Source organism: Toxoplasma gondii, chromosome X (assembly GCF_000006565.2).
Source record: "Toxoplasma gondii ME49 chromosome X, whole genome shotgun sequence".
NCBI lineage: Eukaryota > Apicomplexa > Conoidasida > Eucoccidiorida > Sarcocystidae > Toxoplasma > Toxoplasma gondii.
In genome coordinates this window covers 540,387-558,371 of record NC_031478.1, presented here as the reverse complement: position 1 = coordinate 558,371, position 17,985 = coordinate 540,387, and the positions used below count along the sequence as shown (strand labels likewise).

The following is a 17,985-nucleotide window of genomic DNA, read 5'->3' as shown; positions in this document are numbered from 1 at the left end:
ACCCTTTACTGCATGCATCCCCGTGTAAACGAGCGCATCTCCATGCAGACGAAAAGCAATCACCCCGGCTAATGTACGGAAACCATGCACGGGTGTCGCACGCAGTGGAGGGAGGGCGTTGCTGCATCGCTCAAAATATAATGGACTTTCGAAGCACTCCGTTCATTGTTGTTCCTTCTGTAAAGAGTGGGCCGATAATCCTGGTCCTATGGTGATGAACGGGTGTCCCGCTCCGCGGGTCTTCCACTTTTGGGCGGTCTTCTTGAAGGAGAAGCACATCTCGTCGCCTGCGGGCAATGTGCGTGTACCGCCATCTTGCGAATATTCGTAGAGAAGACTCTCAAATGCCGGATGTGAATCCTCAGAGAACTCAGGTTGACTGCCACTCAAGGAGTAGTGCCTTGTCGGCTCTAGATGTGAATGGTCTCTCGCTATGCGTATCTCCAGATCTTGCCTAAGAACCGGGGTATTTCCTCGTTACGGACACAGCTTGAGCCTGGCTGTACGTGAAGTATAATACCCGTGATGGCTATCCAGTTTGTTTTTCCACACGTTATGCTGTGCCAGTCAATACAAATAAATATGCTGTAGCGTGAAGTCGTGTGACTGCGTCCAGGGACCGAAGAACGGAAAAGTACAGAGGGATTTCGTCGCACGTTCCGGCTTCGCGATGCAATGTCAAGTATAGTACTAGAGCACCGAACTCAATTCCGTCATGCACACAAGAGCTCCAGTCGTATAGCTACGGTGTCTTTGTCTTTCGTATATTCCCTGAAGTCGACAACGGTCACCTCGCAGACCATGGAACGACCATTCTGTATCGTGCGTCTGTTGGGGCATGTACGCACTACGTTTCTTTCCGTAGAAATAAGTGCTGGAGGGATGCGATAGGTGAGTTCAGTCGCGGTTTGAATACTGCAACAATCACGCGCGTACTGAACACAGATAAAGTGGTGCAATTCAATTTTCCCGTGTTCGCGGCGGATTCTCGTATCTCACATTTCAAGCGGACACCGTAAAGAATTCGTTCCCAGGGTTTGTCGCTCAGTCACGCTTGCGGGTAGGACTCCTCCCCGTACATGGAGACAAGACCTGCCGGAAAACGTACCGCTGTTTTAACGTTTCGCTACCGTCAGCCAGAGTGCAACGTGGGCAGTATATACCAAATATACACTGTCGCGAACAACACACATCCACCTGAACGAAACTTGGAGCTGGATCGTGGAGAAAATGGAACAGAGAATTCTAGAGTTACCCGCTGGGGAAGAAAAACACTATTTCTCTGGCTTGCAAGAAACCAGTAACCTTATAGGTAACCACATAACCGTCTCACAGGCTAATTTCTGAACCTTTGGAACGCTCGGGGGATCTTTTTGTCTCGATGCGATGATACCCACAAAGGAGACCTCGTAAAACGGAGGGACGACCTTTATATTCCATTCACCACGAATTTTCGCCCATTGTGCGCCGACACGCTTGTTGTGACGGATACCTACAGTGGTGGGTTACTATGTCGTAATGGTCGCGCTCTCTTTGACAGCGGACCTCGTACCCCCATTAGACGGCGCAGTACCTGTGATTCTACAGTATAAGATATATTATTGGCTTCCCTGAGTGGGGGGTCAAGAATTTATTATTCTTATGCAAGTAGTCACGAAATGCATGCGCTAGAGAGGAGCCGGTTGTCGTTCACCGCAGACAACGGCGTCGGTACAAAGAAATGCACGTGTCCCTACAGGCGCTACCTTCGGAAAGCTATCAGCAGCAACAAACACATGCCCTACATCAGTTACTGTTGCAGATACAGTACGACGTCAGCCCTCTTCTTTAAGGGTCTTGAGAGTTTCACTCCCGAGACTCTGTGCAGAAACACCGTCGGCCTCCAAAGAGCCACCGCTTGCGTAAGACCTCAGGAGAGGCATACATTCACACGGGTTTCCATTGCGTTGGAATTGAGTGTCCCGTTTTCCTACCCTGGACTTCTGCGCACCGTATGAAGGGGAACAGACGATAAAATGGCGTCAGGCCACAGATCCTCCCGAACATCAACTAAAAGTTCATCTATCCAACTGCTCCTCCTGGTATTCCCAAGACCTGACCCTTTCTCCGATGCTTCATGTTTCTCCATTTCCCCTTTCAGTTCCCCTGCATCTCTCCACGGGTCCACACCCAATCGCGCGGCCCATCGCAACGCCTCAACGGCGGCATATGTCCGCAAACTCAGAACACCTGCCCGTCTCAATCTCTCTCGAAAAGAAAGCGGGTTGTCATTGTCCCACGCACCGCCGTCCCGTCTAGCGACTTTTTCCCCTGGATAAGAGCATCGCATGGTGCGGCCGGTGCACGAGTAGCACAGTCTCGACTGTTTTTCACAAAAAAACTCGACTTTCCGGTTCCTCGACCGGTCATACCGCCACCACGGCCATGCCAAAGATGGCCGCATCGCCAGAGAACTATGCTCTGCCTCTTGATGGGCATCCAAAATGACAGACAACGCTCGTGCTGCTCTCACCGCTGGCGAATTACGCGAAAGGACCTCCGATGCGAGTCCCGTACTCGTGTGCGACCTTAAAGCTGCAGTCTCAACAAAGGCGCCTGTGCTTGGCCTACACCAAGACGGGCTGGTTCCGGATACGGGCGTGGATCGGCATTCGTCAGTGGGCTTTGTCGAGTTTGAGAGGCCAGATGAATCACAGTCCCGTTGCAGGATCGCCGCCACGCGCGAATGCATCATCTTATCTCTGTAGACTCGAATTTTCCCCATACACGAACCGACGCATGCCATCAGGCCGCGAAAGCCTGACCGTGCCTCCGGGTGCAGCGGGTACGCGCACCCCGCTCCCGCCACAAACGACGTCGGGGAACAAGGAGCGCCTTTCCAGATTTCCTTGTAGGCGCGGGCAATAGCATTTTCATCAGAAACACTCGCCGCTTCGGTGTAGTCTTTCTGCGGCTTTGCCGTTCCTTGACAGCTCTCTATGCACACCTCCTGGCTGCTGTCACGCCCAGAACCAAGCGCCTCTGACAAGCGGCCAGCTTTAGAGCTGGCACCGAGATTGCGACTTTCCTTACAGTGGATGTCCTGTGACCTTTCTTTTCCTGGCCGTCTAAATGCTTTGGACGTTTTGGGTTCGGATTCAGAGAGCTGACCCTCAGGTGAGTTCTTGAAGCCATCGTCAACCTCGTCGCCCGCACACGGTGGATGTTTTTCTGTTTCTCCCGTATTTGTTGCGCTTCCAGGAGACCCTCTGGATTCACCACCATGCACACGAGAGTCGTCCATAGTATCTGTATTCCAGCTCTCGTTGTCACATGATTCTGGTCCTACCTCGTCGGCTTCTTCGTCTAGGTCCGTTCCCCGATGAACATCATGGAATTTCAAGGTCTTCTGAAGATCTGCGTATGCGTCTGGCGCGATCGTGCCGTCGTCCCCAACCAGCGCCTTCGCTGTGTCATGAAGAGCAGCGATGGTACGGGGTAAAGTATGCGAAGTAAAGTAGCTCTTCACCCACGGGGGTACGGGTGTCCTGCACGCACGCAAGAAGCACTCATTGACCACAATTGAGTTTGTCACCCCTCTCGCCGCTCTCTCGTCGACTGGCTAGCCATGCCTAGACGCATCTTGTGCACCCGCTAGCGCTCGACATCTAGTTAGAGAAGTAGCAGCAGTAAGGAAATATAGTATGTCGCCTACTTCTCGGGAAGCAGTGCTGCTCTGCGCATACATGCCACACGAGCGGCGTGTATAGGGAGTCAACAGAAACTCTTACGAGCTTGCGTCGAAGTGATAGAACACGTAGGAAACACCTTTTTTGTTGATGTCGTTCTCGTTGTTATCCGCAAAAAGAACCACGGTGGAATTGTAACTCTCCACGCGGACAGCCTGAGGCCCCTCGGGGCACTGCGGTGACTCCGTCGCCTGTTGGACCGAGACGATGGCATGGCTCTCAGGGTACATGCGGAAGCGGCGAGCATAGACAAAGTCGCGATCGATGAGTGGCCACGGCAGCTTCACGCGCCAGTAAATGATCTCCTCTACATCGTCGTCCGAATCCGAACGGGAGGCCTCAGGGTTCTTCTGGGAGCCGACCCCATCGTCTGCCTCCGTGTTCTCCGCTTCTTTCTTGGCAGTCGTGTCTCTCCTGCCCCGCACCCGAACATAGTTGGCCTCGTCGCTGGGCGTATTATCATGACTGCCGACAACAGGCACGGTGCTACTACCGTGTTCCACCGCATTCACTTCCAAGACGCGAATTTCGACGACCGAGTCATCCCACGAAGCCCTGAATGGCAGGTGACTGAACGTGGTGTTGTAAGCCGATGCGGAGATATCCGAAAACTCTCCTGTGGCAAAGTAGTCGTGCACATTGGTGCCTGCGTTGTGGCAGCACATTGTAGACAAGGCGAGTCATGGACTACACACGGGATACGCCGATCCACGTGAAAAGGTAGGGTAGCGCTGCAGTCGTGCCCTGCGACGAAGTGGTTCCTCGTCTATAAAGCGAGAGGTAGAAACAAGAACACGAAACACATGTTGTAACGGAATAATGGAGACACTGTAATAACACCATGGATTCGAGGTGCAGACGCCGACAGCACACACCAGGATAGAGGTGCTCTTAGCGCCTCCCTGCAACTGTTACGACAGGTGACCTGGAGCGGAACTACTGCGAAAAAGTCGCAAGAAGGCAAACAGTATTGTCCTCAAAAACCATCACGCCTAATAGTGTGCAGATAACGACTATCTGTGCGCCACGCATAACCCAGTAAGCGCAACTGTGGAACTCGCAGGACCAGTGCAATCCGGTAACCCTGCTTTGAGTGTTACCGAAGCTCACCGGGAATCAGCCTGCGCCATACCGTCACAGGCGGGCCTTGTAGGAGAGGTTCCCATGCGTGGTCAACACGACCCTGCCGCACTTCCTGGGCAAAGTGGAGGAACTTGTCGAGCTCGGAATCCGAAATTGTCGGTGGGACCCGTCTCCGTTTCCTCTTTCTGTTTCCAGCTGATGAGCTGGGAGCCGCGGATCTCCCTTTCGCCTCGGTGGCCGAGTACGGAGGATCAGAATGAAGAGCCAGCTTTCGGTCTCGTCCGTCATTTTTCTCAGACGAGTGATTTTGACTAGAAGAATAAGAGAAGTTTTCCCGTTGGTTTACCGGAGAGGGATCCTTCGGAGGCTCAGGCGGTGACAGGTTATAGCATTCGACGGAAAGGCTCGTGCACAGGCAGCAACATGCAAACGCCGCAACGAGTAGCTGGCAGAAAAACAACGTATAGAAACGCGACACAGAGCTCGTCCTTTCACGAGACACAAACGACTGATGGGGATAGGCTACTTCATTACTCTGACGAGATCGAGCGTCTCGCCAGCCGTGAAAAATACTTCGCCGGTGCCGGTGGGTGTTTTTGGGTGGCGATGAGGGTAGAAAGCACGAGACAGATCCTCTCAAATTCAGCCTGTCATCGTGAAAGGCATTGGAAAAACTGGTGAAACGACCGCGTAATTTCCCATGGCAAGGATCGCGGCAACTTGAGAGACAGCGACGTAAAGCAGAGGAGACAGGGGACAGGCCCGCTGACTGGTAAGGAGAGGACCGGGGAAAACGCCTCACCACGGGGTCGTTCTCGGGATCCCCGTAAGGTGGCATTTTTCCAGACCCAAAATTCTCCTGGAAAAGGGATTCACCTGCATAGTCCCTATGAAACCACACGAAAGAGGAGGAAATAGCCTGCTCGACAGAGATACCAGCTAAACTCACCGGCTCACGGCTTTTTTACAGAGTGCGGAGAGACACGCGCGTTCCAAAGTCCCCGGAACCTGCTCGTTGAGAGCGCTCTGGAGAGATTTCGATTCGTTGACTTTGCCAAAGTTTTCAGACAAAACGCTGCTGCGAAAACCAGTCGCACAAAGAAGAGACACACGTCGAACGAGACGCTCCACACGCAAACTTAACAGTTGTAGCACGACCGCGTCTGCAGGGGACACTGCATGCACACAGCCGCTTCTGGAGAGTGAACAGAACGAACGGCACACGATGATAACTTCTTCTACAAACATGGAATTCGTTCGTTATCCCTCAGGGTAAGCAAAAATGAATGCTGTGCACGTATCATCTTGTCTCAGTGTCGTTTCGCTGCCACGTGGTATTTCTTCCCCTTCGAACATTATTGCATATGGCAAGTTCACTCAGACATCAGCGCGGCAGTAACTCCACATAAGATTGCTGTCATCAAAACACGTACAACAATGGGATGTATTCGCGTGTCGATCCACGAATGCGAAGTATCTGTTGAAGACAACGATCTGGACATAAAAGGCCATTTATTGCGCGAAGCTGTCGGTTGTGTCGAGGTGACCATCAAGAGCTTGGCGAGAACGACGAGAAGTGGCGCCGCCGGAGTCTCAGCAGAAGTTTATTTGCCACATGTAGCTACATTAATGGTAAGATGGCCGCAGTGAGATAAACAAAGGTCTACTGGTAGGGAACTCAAGGGGAGCAGGATGTCTTCTAGTGAAGGTAGCGCGACTCTTTGACACAGCGGTGCTCTTTGTAGCATTGAAGCTAGACATGTCAGACGAGAAGCAATCGATGGCCTGCTGCAGCGGATACTACAAGAGTGGTAGTGGTGGCATGTTCGTTTTCACGAAAGCCATTTGTCAATCGTACAGCTCGAATGTCACACCTGCTGCGCAGAAGCGTCCCTGACTATGAGGTGCACTTTGCAGCTGCCCAGAAATGGTGCGTCCACAATGAACCGCGCTTTCTTATGGCCTCATAGGATTCACTTATGAAGCCACGACCACTGAACAATCTGTAACTAATGGAGCCGCGGCAGAAACTTCACTTTTTTTTTCTGCGTCTACTGAAATGTAGAACCTCCCTTGGAGTTCCGGCTGCATCGGTGCGGCGGCGGAACACCTGCGCGAGCGCTCAATTTATCTAAAACTACCGTGGGCACATCGATGTGTAACTTTGACCTGTTCAACCCCCTGCCCTTTCAGCTGCGTCGTCATGCGAACTTCCATTTGCATCCGGCAACCCGGAACATCTCTGGTGGATTTGGCCATGCACGCATGCCCTCGACCATTGGGAGTTGTGAAAATACAAACACGAATCTAGTATTCACACTCGTGGATTCAGTGTCCAGAGATACTGCTACTGCGGAAACGAAACACCCGGGCCATCCTTACAGACACCACAGCCGGGAACCTCACGCGTACTCGTATTTCAAGAATACACTACTATGGTCGCAAACACTAATACCCGGTGTCATCGCATGCTAAAAAAAGGAAAAGGTGTCGAATAAAACCAGTGGGAGGTGTGTTCCGCCACAAGTTGCCGCTGCACGAATGCCAAACACGGTGAAGGCGAAAGTCAGTTCCTTCAGTAAAGCTCCGCTTTTCATAATATGCGTCCTTTGTGTTTTGTTCTATATATTTATGTATGAAATAAATGTTTCCTAGAAACTCGGCAGAACCAAAATCAAAAGACGAACTCAGATAGCATCGACAAAATATAAGGTAACAGCGAACGTGCGAGACGATGAGACATCTCCTCTATGAATGACACTGTTCGTTCTCACGTTGTCCCGCCTGTAATGGCAAAGACCATTTTCAAGACTGTAGAAGAAACACTACGCTGGCCCTGTACATCAATGCGACCAGCCTTGCCTGTAACTAGCTCAACACGGCAGCATGTTCAAAACTACCCTCTATGCCACACGTCGCGATCCATTTCTTTGTAAGCGAAAAGTTCAGTTTTTGCCGGCAAACGCTTCAGTTAAGGGTGAAACAAAACGCTGAAATGCGGCACTTGTGCGCTGTCGTTTGCACCAGCGTTCCGCAATCAGTAGCACGGTACAACGTTACCCGAATAAGTTGCTCAGTAACCCATCCACCCCCCGATATTTTTAATGGCGACAGTAGACGGTGAACCCAGGGCTCTCATATGTTCACTCCACGCTTCACTGTTTCCGCCAGAAACAAGTGCCTTCTGAGGCACTGACGTCCGCAAGCCACGCAGGTACGTTTCATGATAAAAGAAGCAAAACGCAAAGGAACATCATGGAAGAGGGTTACACACTGAAATCGCGATGCCACAACATGTGTAATACACCGTGTTGATCCACCTGACATCGAAAAAAATTATAGAAGATATAGAGAAAGATATTTCGACATTCAGGCCACACACAGGGCCGATAACAAACGCACGATATTGTCGCTTCCCAATGTCACCCTTCAATCGCATCTGGCCCTCAACTGTTCTCTGCCTTGTCTGTACTCCCTGTCCTTCCGGTGAAGATCTAACTTAAAAGGGCCGAAAATGCGAAAACGGGAGTGCCCACGAAAGCAGTTACAAACCTGATGAACTGGTTTGGGCCACACCGGTGTTTCACGCTGTAGCACACTATGAAATCGTCGAATGCGGGGTAATCCACTCTGCGTCGGGATGTTCAGTTTCACCCTTAGATCGTGGAACTACGGCATAAATACAGTCAGTGAAAGGTTTTTTGTTTTACATGAACGGAGTTAAATATTAAATTTGTCTTCGCTCCCAAGATCTGTAGCAAGTCAACATTGAAACATATTCAGCGTAAAGTTTAAACGTAAATGCCACATCGTCGAGTCTCTTCCGTGTGCGGGACCGATCGACAATGCATTTTGCTGTGAAATCGCTGGCTTCTCCATATGACTCCCCCCATGGATGCACCGTTGGATGAGCCTTTAGATTTCACAGAAAGGGATCTACACGCAACATACACACGGTTATCCCAACCCTCGGACTTCTCGTGCGTTTAGGTCGTCCTACTATTTGTCGCTCCGAGGCTTCGTTGCTACATGGCTGCAACTCCACAAGGCGACTTCCCCGTGAACCGCGGAAAATGATACCACTAGCCGTTTCTGGCACGAGAAAAGCACACAGGGTATGTTCGCAGATAAGACGATCTCGTTTCCCCCCATCAAAATACACCCACCTGGGTATGAAGAGGCCCAAGACCAAAGGCGCAACAACTTGCAGCTATGGCGCCGGTGTGTTTCGACACTCAGATCAGCAGCGCACTGGATTTCCAGTTTTCGTATCTATTCAGGATTGAGTCCTGGTGTGCATGGACTCATATCGATAGTGGTGGTAGCTCCATCACGAACAGTTCACTTGGACACCAGGTGCACGGGCTCCAGCCGTTACACCACACAGCGGCAACATGGGTCCATACAGCAGCGCAGTAGATACTCTACTCTCGAGAACTGCGACAATCTCTCAGAGAGAGAAAGAGAGTCGTCTGCAACAAGCCGCACTCCTGGCCCTTGCTTGAATGAGTTAGAGAATCAGCTCCTCAGATAGACAACAGCGACAGGCTCCTGCAACGGATGGTCTCCGCGAGAACGTTCTTGCCGCGCTCGGCTGGGTGGCCAAGTGCTGTGCTCTCCATTGCTCTTCGGATTCAACCGTGATGCACATCATTTCACTCTACAGTGAAATGGTGACCCCCTTGCACGGAAAAAAAGCCCTAACGGGAAGACTATCCAAACGTTCCACTTTCCATTTTGCTTTTCTGTGCATTGAATGCTATAAAAAAGTTGAATGATGCGTCGCGCCACGTTAGCTTGCACTGACCGCGCCTTGACTTCCACGCGCTCGTCTGCCACGGTTCTTCCAACAGTTCCTTCATCGACCGTTCGTGGCTCGACAAACCTGAACTGCAAAGCCACATAGACCCCGACATTTATCCAGTAACTTCAGGAGAAGGAGGAGTCTTTCAGAGCACTTTCTTTCTTCAACTTTCCGGTCCGGTCACCGGGACATCACCGACACCAGGTCACCTGGTTGGGGCCCAATTCGGAGGAGAGGGAGCCGACGAAGGAGCGGGGGCATGGTCCTGGACAACAGAAGCCAGACCAGTTTGCGTCAGCAGCGGGGCCATCTCACCCTCAAGGACTCGGAGGCGTTGTTTCACGTACGCTAAAGCTCGGATCAACACTCGTTGTCGTTTGGATGGCCTGAAGATGCGAAACGACACAACGGATTCACGAGCGTATTACCCCAACAAAAGCAGCACGCTCCTTAGACAACAGCGCAGAAAAATGCCCCACTTAAAGACTACTGGACACGTCAGTTGAGTGACAGAGAAATACAAGTCATCAGACACGCCACGAAAAGGGTATCCAGTCCACCAGGGAACCAACAACTCAGTCCAAGAGCTAAGACCGAGCTCCAAGAGCGACAAAGAGCCGTGTTCACACCCCGAATGTTTCGCCTTAAACCGCAAATACTCTCATCCGTTTCTCTGAACAACCGAATATGCATGTGTGGCTATCTTCCGAAGTCCCGATAGGCGCAATTAACCATACACCCCAAGGTTTCACAGCCCACTTGAAATGACCGCAGGAGCCACAAGACAGGGTTCAGACGAAACGAGCGTCTACGTGCCCAAACATGTAGCCGTCTCATGCACCTGCAGCCGCGTGTATAATTCCACGCGTACACATGGGAAGGGGGCCCGAAAATATTACGAGAGTCAGATCCTGGAGAAACCACATCTCACTCATCGTCGGCTCAAGTTACCTTGGAGCTTTCCGGCGGGACTGCGGACCTTGCTGCGCGCTCGGCCCATTGTGCGCACCGCCCTGGAAATTTCCACCCGCAGTGCCTGGCTTGGGGCTGCTGCAGCGTGAAATACCATTCCGGCCATCGCCGGTTGCCGCCTCTCCTGCAGTAAGTCGACCGCCCACACCTGCAATGACGCACAACATGCAGATCGGAAAGAAAGACACTTTTTGAGACAACCGCACCCAAGTGGCAAGCACGAATGGAGGCATACAGCGCTTTCCCCCATGTCTTGTCCTCTTGATGACTGTTGTAAGTAAACATCACCCCAATGGACTGCTTGAGGCAGCTACAAGTCCTGGATTTTACACCCTACGAAAATAGTGACAGACTCCCCCACATGAGGTGAACTACTGCCACATTCTCAGCTTTATTCATTGGTATTGAACTCGCAACCTAACGAATAGACGCGCGTTCCTACGTTACGCTGACAAGTTCACGAATCGTCGCTCGTTAACAGTCAGCGTCAAGGGCACCACGTTTCTCCCCTGCAGTTCTGGATTTTCCCGTTGACACAAATCGTTCCTTACCATCATCGCCAGCCTTGGTAGTTGGTCGCGACGGATCAGGGCCTGCATTCTTTTTACCTGGGGCCGCCGAGAAAGTTCCTCGGCGCCCGTTCCCGGTCTCGCTGTTGTTTCCTAGACCTGCCCGCAACCAGGACAAACTGCTGGTCACCGAATTGAAATCTCCATTCGCACCCGGTCTTTTATTCGTACCGGGTGTGGCGCAAGTGTCAAGGTCCGCGGGGACAGTGGCGACACGGCCCATGCGGCCTCCGCCACGCGCCGGCGCGGGTTCGTCCCCGGGGCGCCCTCGGAGTGCTGCTGTCTCCGAGCCCGACCCGCCGAGCATGGGCCCCACAACAGCACCCGCGGCGGCGAATGCCGCAACCATAGCCTCTGGTGCACTGCCGCCTCCCTTTTTGGCCTGGTGTTCGAGAAACGTCTCGAGTCCTTGGAGCCAGCGCATCTCCTTGGACTTGGCGACAACGGCGTGGAGCGCCTCAGCCTGGGGACCTGACACCGATCCAGCGGAATAGAGCTCGGGGAGGGACACAGACGAAGGGAGGTGTCCAGGCAAGCCGTTTGAGTTACCGGCCGACCGAACCGCCACGTCGCCGGCGGGCGGCGTCTCGGACATGAAGCTCTGAAGCAAGTTGTGCGGGAGGCCTGTTAAGGTCGACATTTCGCTGATTTGAGAAGGCACGACCCAACTCATGGGGGGGCACCCCGACCCGCTCTGAGCCTTCTCGAGGTTATACGGAAGAGACACTGAGGCGCGCACCAGCGAGGAGCATCCCTCGCGCAAGTCGCGCCCCGAAGCAGAACCTTTGGCAGCTGCCAGGTGACCTAGAAGCAACTCTCGAATGTCGGTCGGGAATCGATTCAACTCTGCACGCAGAGACTGCTCGTCCAGACGCCCTAGTCCAGCCGCTGTCCCTCTACCAAACGTCAGCTGTGGAGCCGGTGCCTCGACTCCGGGGAGCCCCACGCGCCGCTGGCGACACACAGAGTCCACTTCGTCTCTGGCTTTCGTCTGATGGAAAGGTTGGAGTCGTCCAGGGCTCGTGGAAAACGGTCCGAAAGTGATGTCCGACTCGACCAAGTCCTTGTTCACGCCGTCCCTGAGGGCGCCACTTGAGCTCGGGCGGGGCACGCCCCCGTGAGACCGCGGCTCGTCACCGGAAATGGTCCCGGCACTTCTGGCACCTCCTGTACAGTCGCTTAGAGCACCGGGCGCAGCGTCTGCTGCCTGTTTCGCATTCGCAACTTCGCTGACACCGACCCACCTCTCGACTAAACCTCGCAAGTGATCGATATCCCCGTTACCGCTGAGACTCGCCCCCGCGTCTGCGCCGGGACGTCCCCGCAGCGCTTCGGAGCGGGCCTTCTGGGCGGAGAGACACGCCGCCACCACGCTCTCGCGCGTCGGCCCTGACAGACCGGCGCCGTCCGCGATCCCGCCCGACAGGCCCCGAGTCAGCCGCTCCTCGCCCAAGGCGTCCAGATGACCACCCACACTCGCACGCAGATCCGAGAGGCGCCCCCGGCCTGAACTGCCTTCGCCTATAGTGCCTGGTCGCCCGTTCGGACCGGCGACAGGGCCCGGTGCGCCCAAGTACATCGCAAAGGGGTCGCTGCTTGGGCCCTGCTTGTTCCCGCAGAAAAATAGAGAGTTCTGAACGTCGAACGACGCGGCACCCGGAAGGGTCTTGCCTGCCTCGGAGAGACTTCCCGCGTCGAAGCGGCTGGAGGACAATAAAAAGCCAGGTATCTCTCCACTGTGGTCCACACCAAGGGGGGCCTCGCCGAGACCTGGCGGACGCTGCGGCCCAGCCCCGCCCTTGGCTTCATCTTGACCCGGCTGGGTTTCGCCTGAGAACAGCGTAAGCGAAGAAGCGTCTCTTCGCGAGCCCGCCGCGGCCCCGTCGGCCGGGAGGACGAGACTCTGGGTGCTTCCGTCGCCGCTTTGAGGGGACGCCAGAGCCAGTTCGTTCGCAACCTTCATCATTAAGCTGTACAACTCGGTCTGGTGGACGGGGTCCTTGAGAGAAGTTGCGCCCGCCCCATCGCCAGTGCTCGAACTCGTTAGCTGTGCCTGCTGAGGGGGAGAAATGCCTGCTGGCACAGAGGAGGAGACGCGGGCGGCCTCTTGGCACGTGTGGCCTGCGCCACGGCTGAAGAGGCCTGGTGCACCAGCGACGCCACTAGCCGATGCCAGATTCACTCCCCACAACTGGGGCTGGCTCTGAAGGTGCTTGCGGCACTGCTCAAGCAGACTGTCTTGGTTCTTTCGCTGCTGGACGAGCCACTCGACCGACGGGACTGGTGCAGGGTGACTCGACCCGTTGAAAATCCCCGCACCACCGCCATGAAGCGCGCCTGGAACGCAAAAAAGCGGAACACGCATAGTCTCACATGACGTTCACTCGCTGCAATCCGCTTCCAGGGCGCTCCTCCATAACACCGGCCCGGTGCGGAATAAAACCTAAACCGTTGGAATATGAAAAAAAGGCAGTTGCCACCGAATCAAGTGTACAGCCTTCATTTGGAAATCCACAGCACACCTCAGTCCTTGTTTAGTCGCAGGAAACTACCTTGCTGTTCTTCATCGGAAACGCGACGATACCGGCTGGACTCAGCACATTCGGACACATTGGGGGACTCCGTTTAGCACGTGACCTATTTCAACACGACCCTCATCGTCATGCGCTACCACATTCGACCTCTCAAGAGAAACGAAAACGCACCTGCAGCGACAACCTCACCCACCACACGGGATGGAATGCGAGGATCATCACGTCGGCAAGCCTCATCGGCCCCCGGGTTTCCGCTCCAGAGCGACAGAGCTGGAAGAGATGGCAAGCCTTCAATGACGCTCATAATCTCGCGGTCGTCTTCGCGGACCGCAGTTGGAGAAGGAGCATCGAAGGCCGCAGGTGGCCCATTCGGATGGGACCCCGGCGCTGAGGTCTCGGGCAGGGTAAAACAACACCGCGAAGGGCCTCCACCGCCTCCGCCAGCATTCACACTCGACTTCTTCGGCGACATCAGCTGCTGCATGGAACCGACTGAAGTCTCCTTGGAGCTCCGGAAGCCCGCCGACCCTTGATTCGAGAGGGAGACGCCGCTCGCCGACGCCAAATTCGTTTTGCCGCCGGTTAGATTCGCAACTTCCATGTTCAGCGATGTCGACGCAAAGAGACTCGACTCGTCCTGTTGTGACAGGGTCGAGAGAACCTCTCCGAAACTCGTCTCGGCCCCAGGGCGCTGAAGCAAAGGCGCGACGCCTTGCGCGTCGACCACCTGGATTAACTGATCCAGACACTTCGGCACTCCCAAAGCCTTCTTTGTCGCGCCACTGGCGACGGCGACATCCTGTTTCCCTTTACGCGGGGCATGGTCCGAACACAACTTCCGAGAACGGTAAGAGCTTCCTTGTGCCTGAGTCTCGCCATCGTGACGCATGCCGCAACCGCCGAGTCCCGGCGTCGCCGCTCTAGCGTTCGCCTCTTCACTGTACAGACAAAGGAGATCTGCATCGCAGCTTGCACTGCGTCTTTCCCGTCGCGAGCTCAAGTCACACTTTCCCTCAGCCTTCTCCCCCGGGCCGTGCCCGTGAGCTTTGTGCAACAGCGCAGACCCCTTTTTGCCGCGACGCTGTTGAGACGCGGACCTCTTGGGGCGACCACCTGGCAGGAGCGTACCGGAAGAAGCGCTCCGGGTCTTGGCAGACGGCCGCGAGCCAGCAGCAGGGACCTCGCCCAATCGAATACCCTTTCGGGCGCGACTGGTACCCGCGCCGCACTGAGGTCCGTTCTCCGCCCTCGACAGTCCGAAAGAACTCGCCGACGCGCTGGTGTGGAGATCCGCACAGCCCCTAGACGAAGCAGGACTCCACGGCGAGCTGCCAGTCACGGGAATGCCCAGAGTCGAAATGCATGCGCTCATGCTGGGCGCGTTGCTTACTATGCTGCCCCAGCTGGACTGACTGATATTGCCGCCAGTGTTCCCGGCGTCAGACGACGTGCTCCACGTGCTCTTCGCCCCGGGGGAAGACCCCTGGCAGACTGTCCAGACTCCGGGGCCCGGCCGCGAGGTCGGAGATGCCAGCGAGCTCGACGGCGACGTCATGCTCCGCTCGGATCTGTTGGAGAAGATAGAGTTGCTTCCAACGCGCACCATCGGCCTGGTGGCGCCTCCCCTCAAAACGAAATCGGGACTCACCACAGAAGCTCGGCTGCCCGAGCGCGAGACATCTGGGGTGTTCGCCACGAACGACGCCTTGGACCGTCTCCCCCGACTCCCCGTCGAGGTCGAGGCAGCCTCGCGGGCCTCTGGTGACGGAATTGCCAACCCAGAGTGATCGGCAGAACACTCTTGTCGGCCCTTGCCGAGATGCTCCCAAGCCTTGTGCAATTGGTCCTCCGGTGCGCGTCCCGACGACTCAGAGCCCTTCTCGTCTGCATGAGCACCAGGAACCCCATGGACACAGACTCTCGGCCAAAGAGGCGAGCTCCCATAGGCACCCGGCCGCTTCTCCATGAACGACGATCCATTCGAATGAGAGGCACCTCGAGTGGAGACTTCCCGGCCACCCTGAAACTGACTCTGGACAGTCCTCACACCGGGCTTTTCTCCCGACCCCCTGACCCGCGCGGGCGTCGAGGCCCCCACAGGCCCCGGTGGCGCGTAGCCGCGGGACGGCGCGCTGAGGTTCGGTGCGCAGAAGCCGTCTGGTCTTGCGTTGCCGTCGACCTTGTCTCCCTCTTGGGCACCCTTTCCGCCGGCGACCGCCGCCGCGGCTCGAAGAAAAAGTTCGAGGGCAGCAGCCCCGCTCAGCTTCCCCTTTCTCGACGCCAGCGCTCCGTTCGCGTCCGCGCCGACCTCTGCGAGAGTGGCCAAGAAGCTTGCGGCGCTCTCTTCGCGCTCTGCCTCGTCGCGAGGCCCTGAAGCTTGGGCTCGGAGGCCCGGTGGGGGTGCCCCCTCCCCACCTCCGTTGAGAAACTCGTGCCCACCTGAGAACCCGAGGAAAGCTGCAACTCCCCCAGGGTCTCCTGAGACAGTGTTCTGCCCTCCAGACCGCGCCGCTGTCTGAGGCGCATTCACAGGCCTGCTGAGTGCGTTTGGGGACAGAAATTGACTGGAAAGGAACGGAGCTTCGGCGGGAACCTCCGAAGGAACCTGAGATCCTTCCGGCAGCAGACACGGCAGGCCCAGGGCGCTGTACAGCTCCTGGAGGTCGGGGAACGCGAGGTGACGTGCGCTCTCCGGACCGCGCAAACCTACACCCTGTTGCTGCTGTTTATCGGGTGTCCCACTCGATACTGCTCCTGCAGGGCGGCTTCCTGTGTCTGTACGGCGATTGTACAAAGAAGCCGGCGAGAAAGAAGGCGGCGTCACAGCGCCACGAAGCACAGGAGTGACGGGAACGGCGGATCGCGCACCGCCCGTCCGATTCGGCGACGCCCGGGGCGATTCCCCCCCCAGGGCCGGAGCCTTGCAGCCGCGTCCCGGAGGTGATCCGAAGACAGGGCCCCCCGGAGCAGTGCTGCCATGACTCATTCCACAGTTTTTACTTGAAAATCCAAAGACGTGGAGGTTCTGTACGCCGCATGCGCTGGCCTTTTCGTCGGGACTTGTGCGCGAGCTGTTTGAAACGGCGTTTCCGTCCTCGAACGACGGCGGGGTTCGCAAACCAGGTGGGACCATTTCCTTCGGGAGGCCTCTCGGTCCCGTGATGCGAGAAGGCGAAGAAGAAGTGCTGTGGACTTCGCTGCCCTCACAGTCGCTCGGATTCGAGGGTCCTGGACCGCGGAAGAAGCGCGGCGCCGAATCTTCTGCTTCGACGAGGCCGGGAGGAATCAACCCACCCGCACGTCTCGGAGACACCCCCCCACCAGAAGGCGGGTGGCCTCCAGAACCCACGGGAAGCTGAGAATGCGCCCAGGGCCCTCCGGCGCCGCTCAAGGGGAAGGCAGGATTGGCGCCCGCAGCTTTCTCTTCTGCCCCTCGTTGCTGTCTCTGTCTCCTCTGCTGCATGCGGTCTCGGACCTGCTGAGCTCGCGGCCGGCGGCGCGCATCAAAATCGGCAGGGTTCTTTCGGCAGCCCTGAACAGGAGCTTGAGGCTCGTCCGCTTGCGACACCTCGAAGCGAAGAGAGAAGCACGGAGTCGCAGGCAGCGGGGCATCATCGGGGCCGGCGCCGAGCCCGCCAGAATGGTGTGGAGAAGACATCACAGGCGAACGACTCTGACCGAAACCAGGAAAGTGTTGACGCGCAGGCGACTGCACTGCAGGGTGGGAAAACAGGATGTCCGAGACACCAGGACGGGGAGACATCACAGCAGGCGTTCCACGCTTCGCCTCAGACTTCGCAGCGGTCCCCGCCATTTTACAGGCCGCCGGAACAGCGCGGCGAAGCTTGAGAGGCCTCTATGGTCACTGCAACGCCCGTTCCTGCCCTCTAAACTCTGTGGAAGGACAAAGAAAGACCAAGTCTTGAACGGGCAGGAGGGGATAACTGAACGTGACGCAGCGAAGAGCGAGATCAATCCGCGTGAAGATATGACTCTACACAACCACCGTTCCTGGGGAATTGACGCGAGCCCAGATTCACTCCGAACGGTATGCCGTTCTCAACGAACGGGGAGGACGCGCGAGAAGGAACAACTCAAGAAACATGCGCAGCCGAAAAAAAACAGAGACTGCATGGCAGAGCCTGAGGGAAGCTCTGGAAACCCACACAAAGACGATCTGGGAAAAATCAGCGAGGAATTCGCTAGCGCAGTTCCCTTCGGTGGCCGATCGCGCCGACGCACACTGCGGCAAATTAGAGGCTGACGTGTTCTACCAAAGAAGCGCCTGAACGGTC

General features: G+C 55.8%; 4 protein-coding genes across 4 annotated transcripts; 1 reads left to right on the top strand and 3 right to left on the bottom strand.

Moving 5' to 3' along the window:
• Positions 1-142: 142 nt before the first annotated feature.
• On the bottom strand, positions 143-5,099 carry TGME49_228130 (hypothetical protein; the record flags this gene model as incomplete). Its single annotated transcript, XM_018780194.1, has 4 exons — positions 143-3,527; positions 3,771-4,374; positions 4,839-4,919; positions 5,057-5,099. 4 exons carry the CDS (start codon positions 5,097-5,099, stop codon positions 1,970-1,972), a joined length of 2,286 nt encoding a protein of 761 aa, XP_018636089.1. The 3' UTR covers positions 143-1,969.
• A 54-nt stretch (positions 5,100-5,153) lies between these two features.
• Positions 5,154-6,059, bottom strand: TGME49_228140 (hypothetical protein; the record flags this gene model as incomplete). Its single annotated transcript, XM_018780195.1, has 2 exons — positions 5,154-5,256; positions 5,761-6,059. The coding sequence occupies 2 exons, from the start codon at positions 6,057-6,059 to the stop codon at positions 5,154-5,156; spliced, it is 402 nt and encodes a 133-aa protein (XP_018636090.1).
• Positions 6,060-6,078: 19 nt separating this feature from the next.
• Positions 6,079-9,646, top strand: TGME49_228145 (hypothetical protein). The gene is made up of 2 exons (XM_018780196.1): positions 6,079-6,443; positions 7,005-9,646. Exons 1-2 carry the CDS (start codon positions 6,249-6,251, stop codon positions 7,284-7,286), a joined length of 477 nt encoding a protein of 158 aa, XP_018636091.1. The 5' UTR covers positions 6,079-6,248; the 3' UTR covers positions 7,287-9,646.
• On the bottom strand, positions 7,885-17,504 carry TGME49_228150 (hypothetical protein; the record flags this gene model as incomplete). The annotated part of the gene is made up of 4 exons (XM_018780197.1): positions 7,885-10,001; positions 10,567-10,735; positions 11,139-13,493; positions 13,862-17,504. 4 exons carry the CDS (start codon positions 17,502-17,504, stop codon positions 9,821-9,823), a joined length of 6,348 nt encoding a protein of 2,115 aa, XP_018636092.1. The 3' UTR covers positions 7,885-9,820.
• Positions 17,505-17,985: the final 481 nt, after the last annotated feature.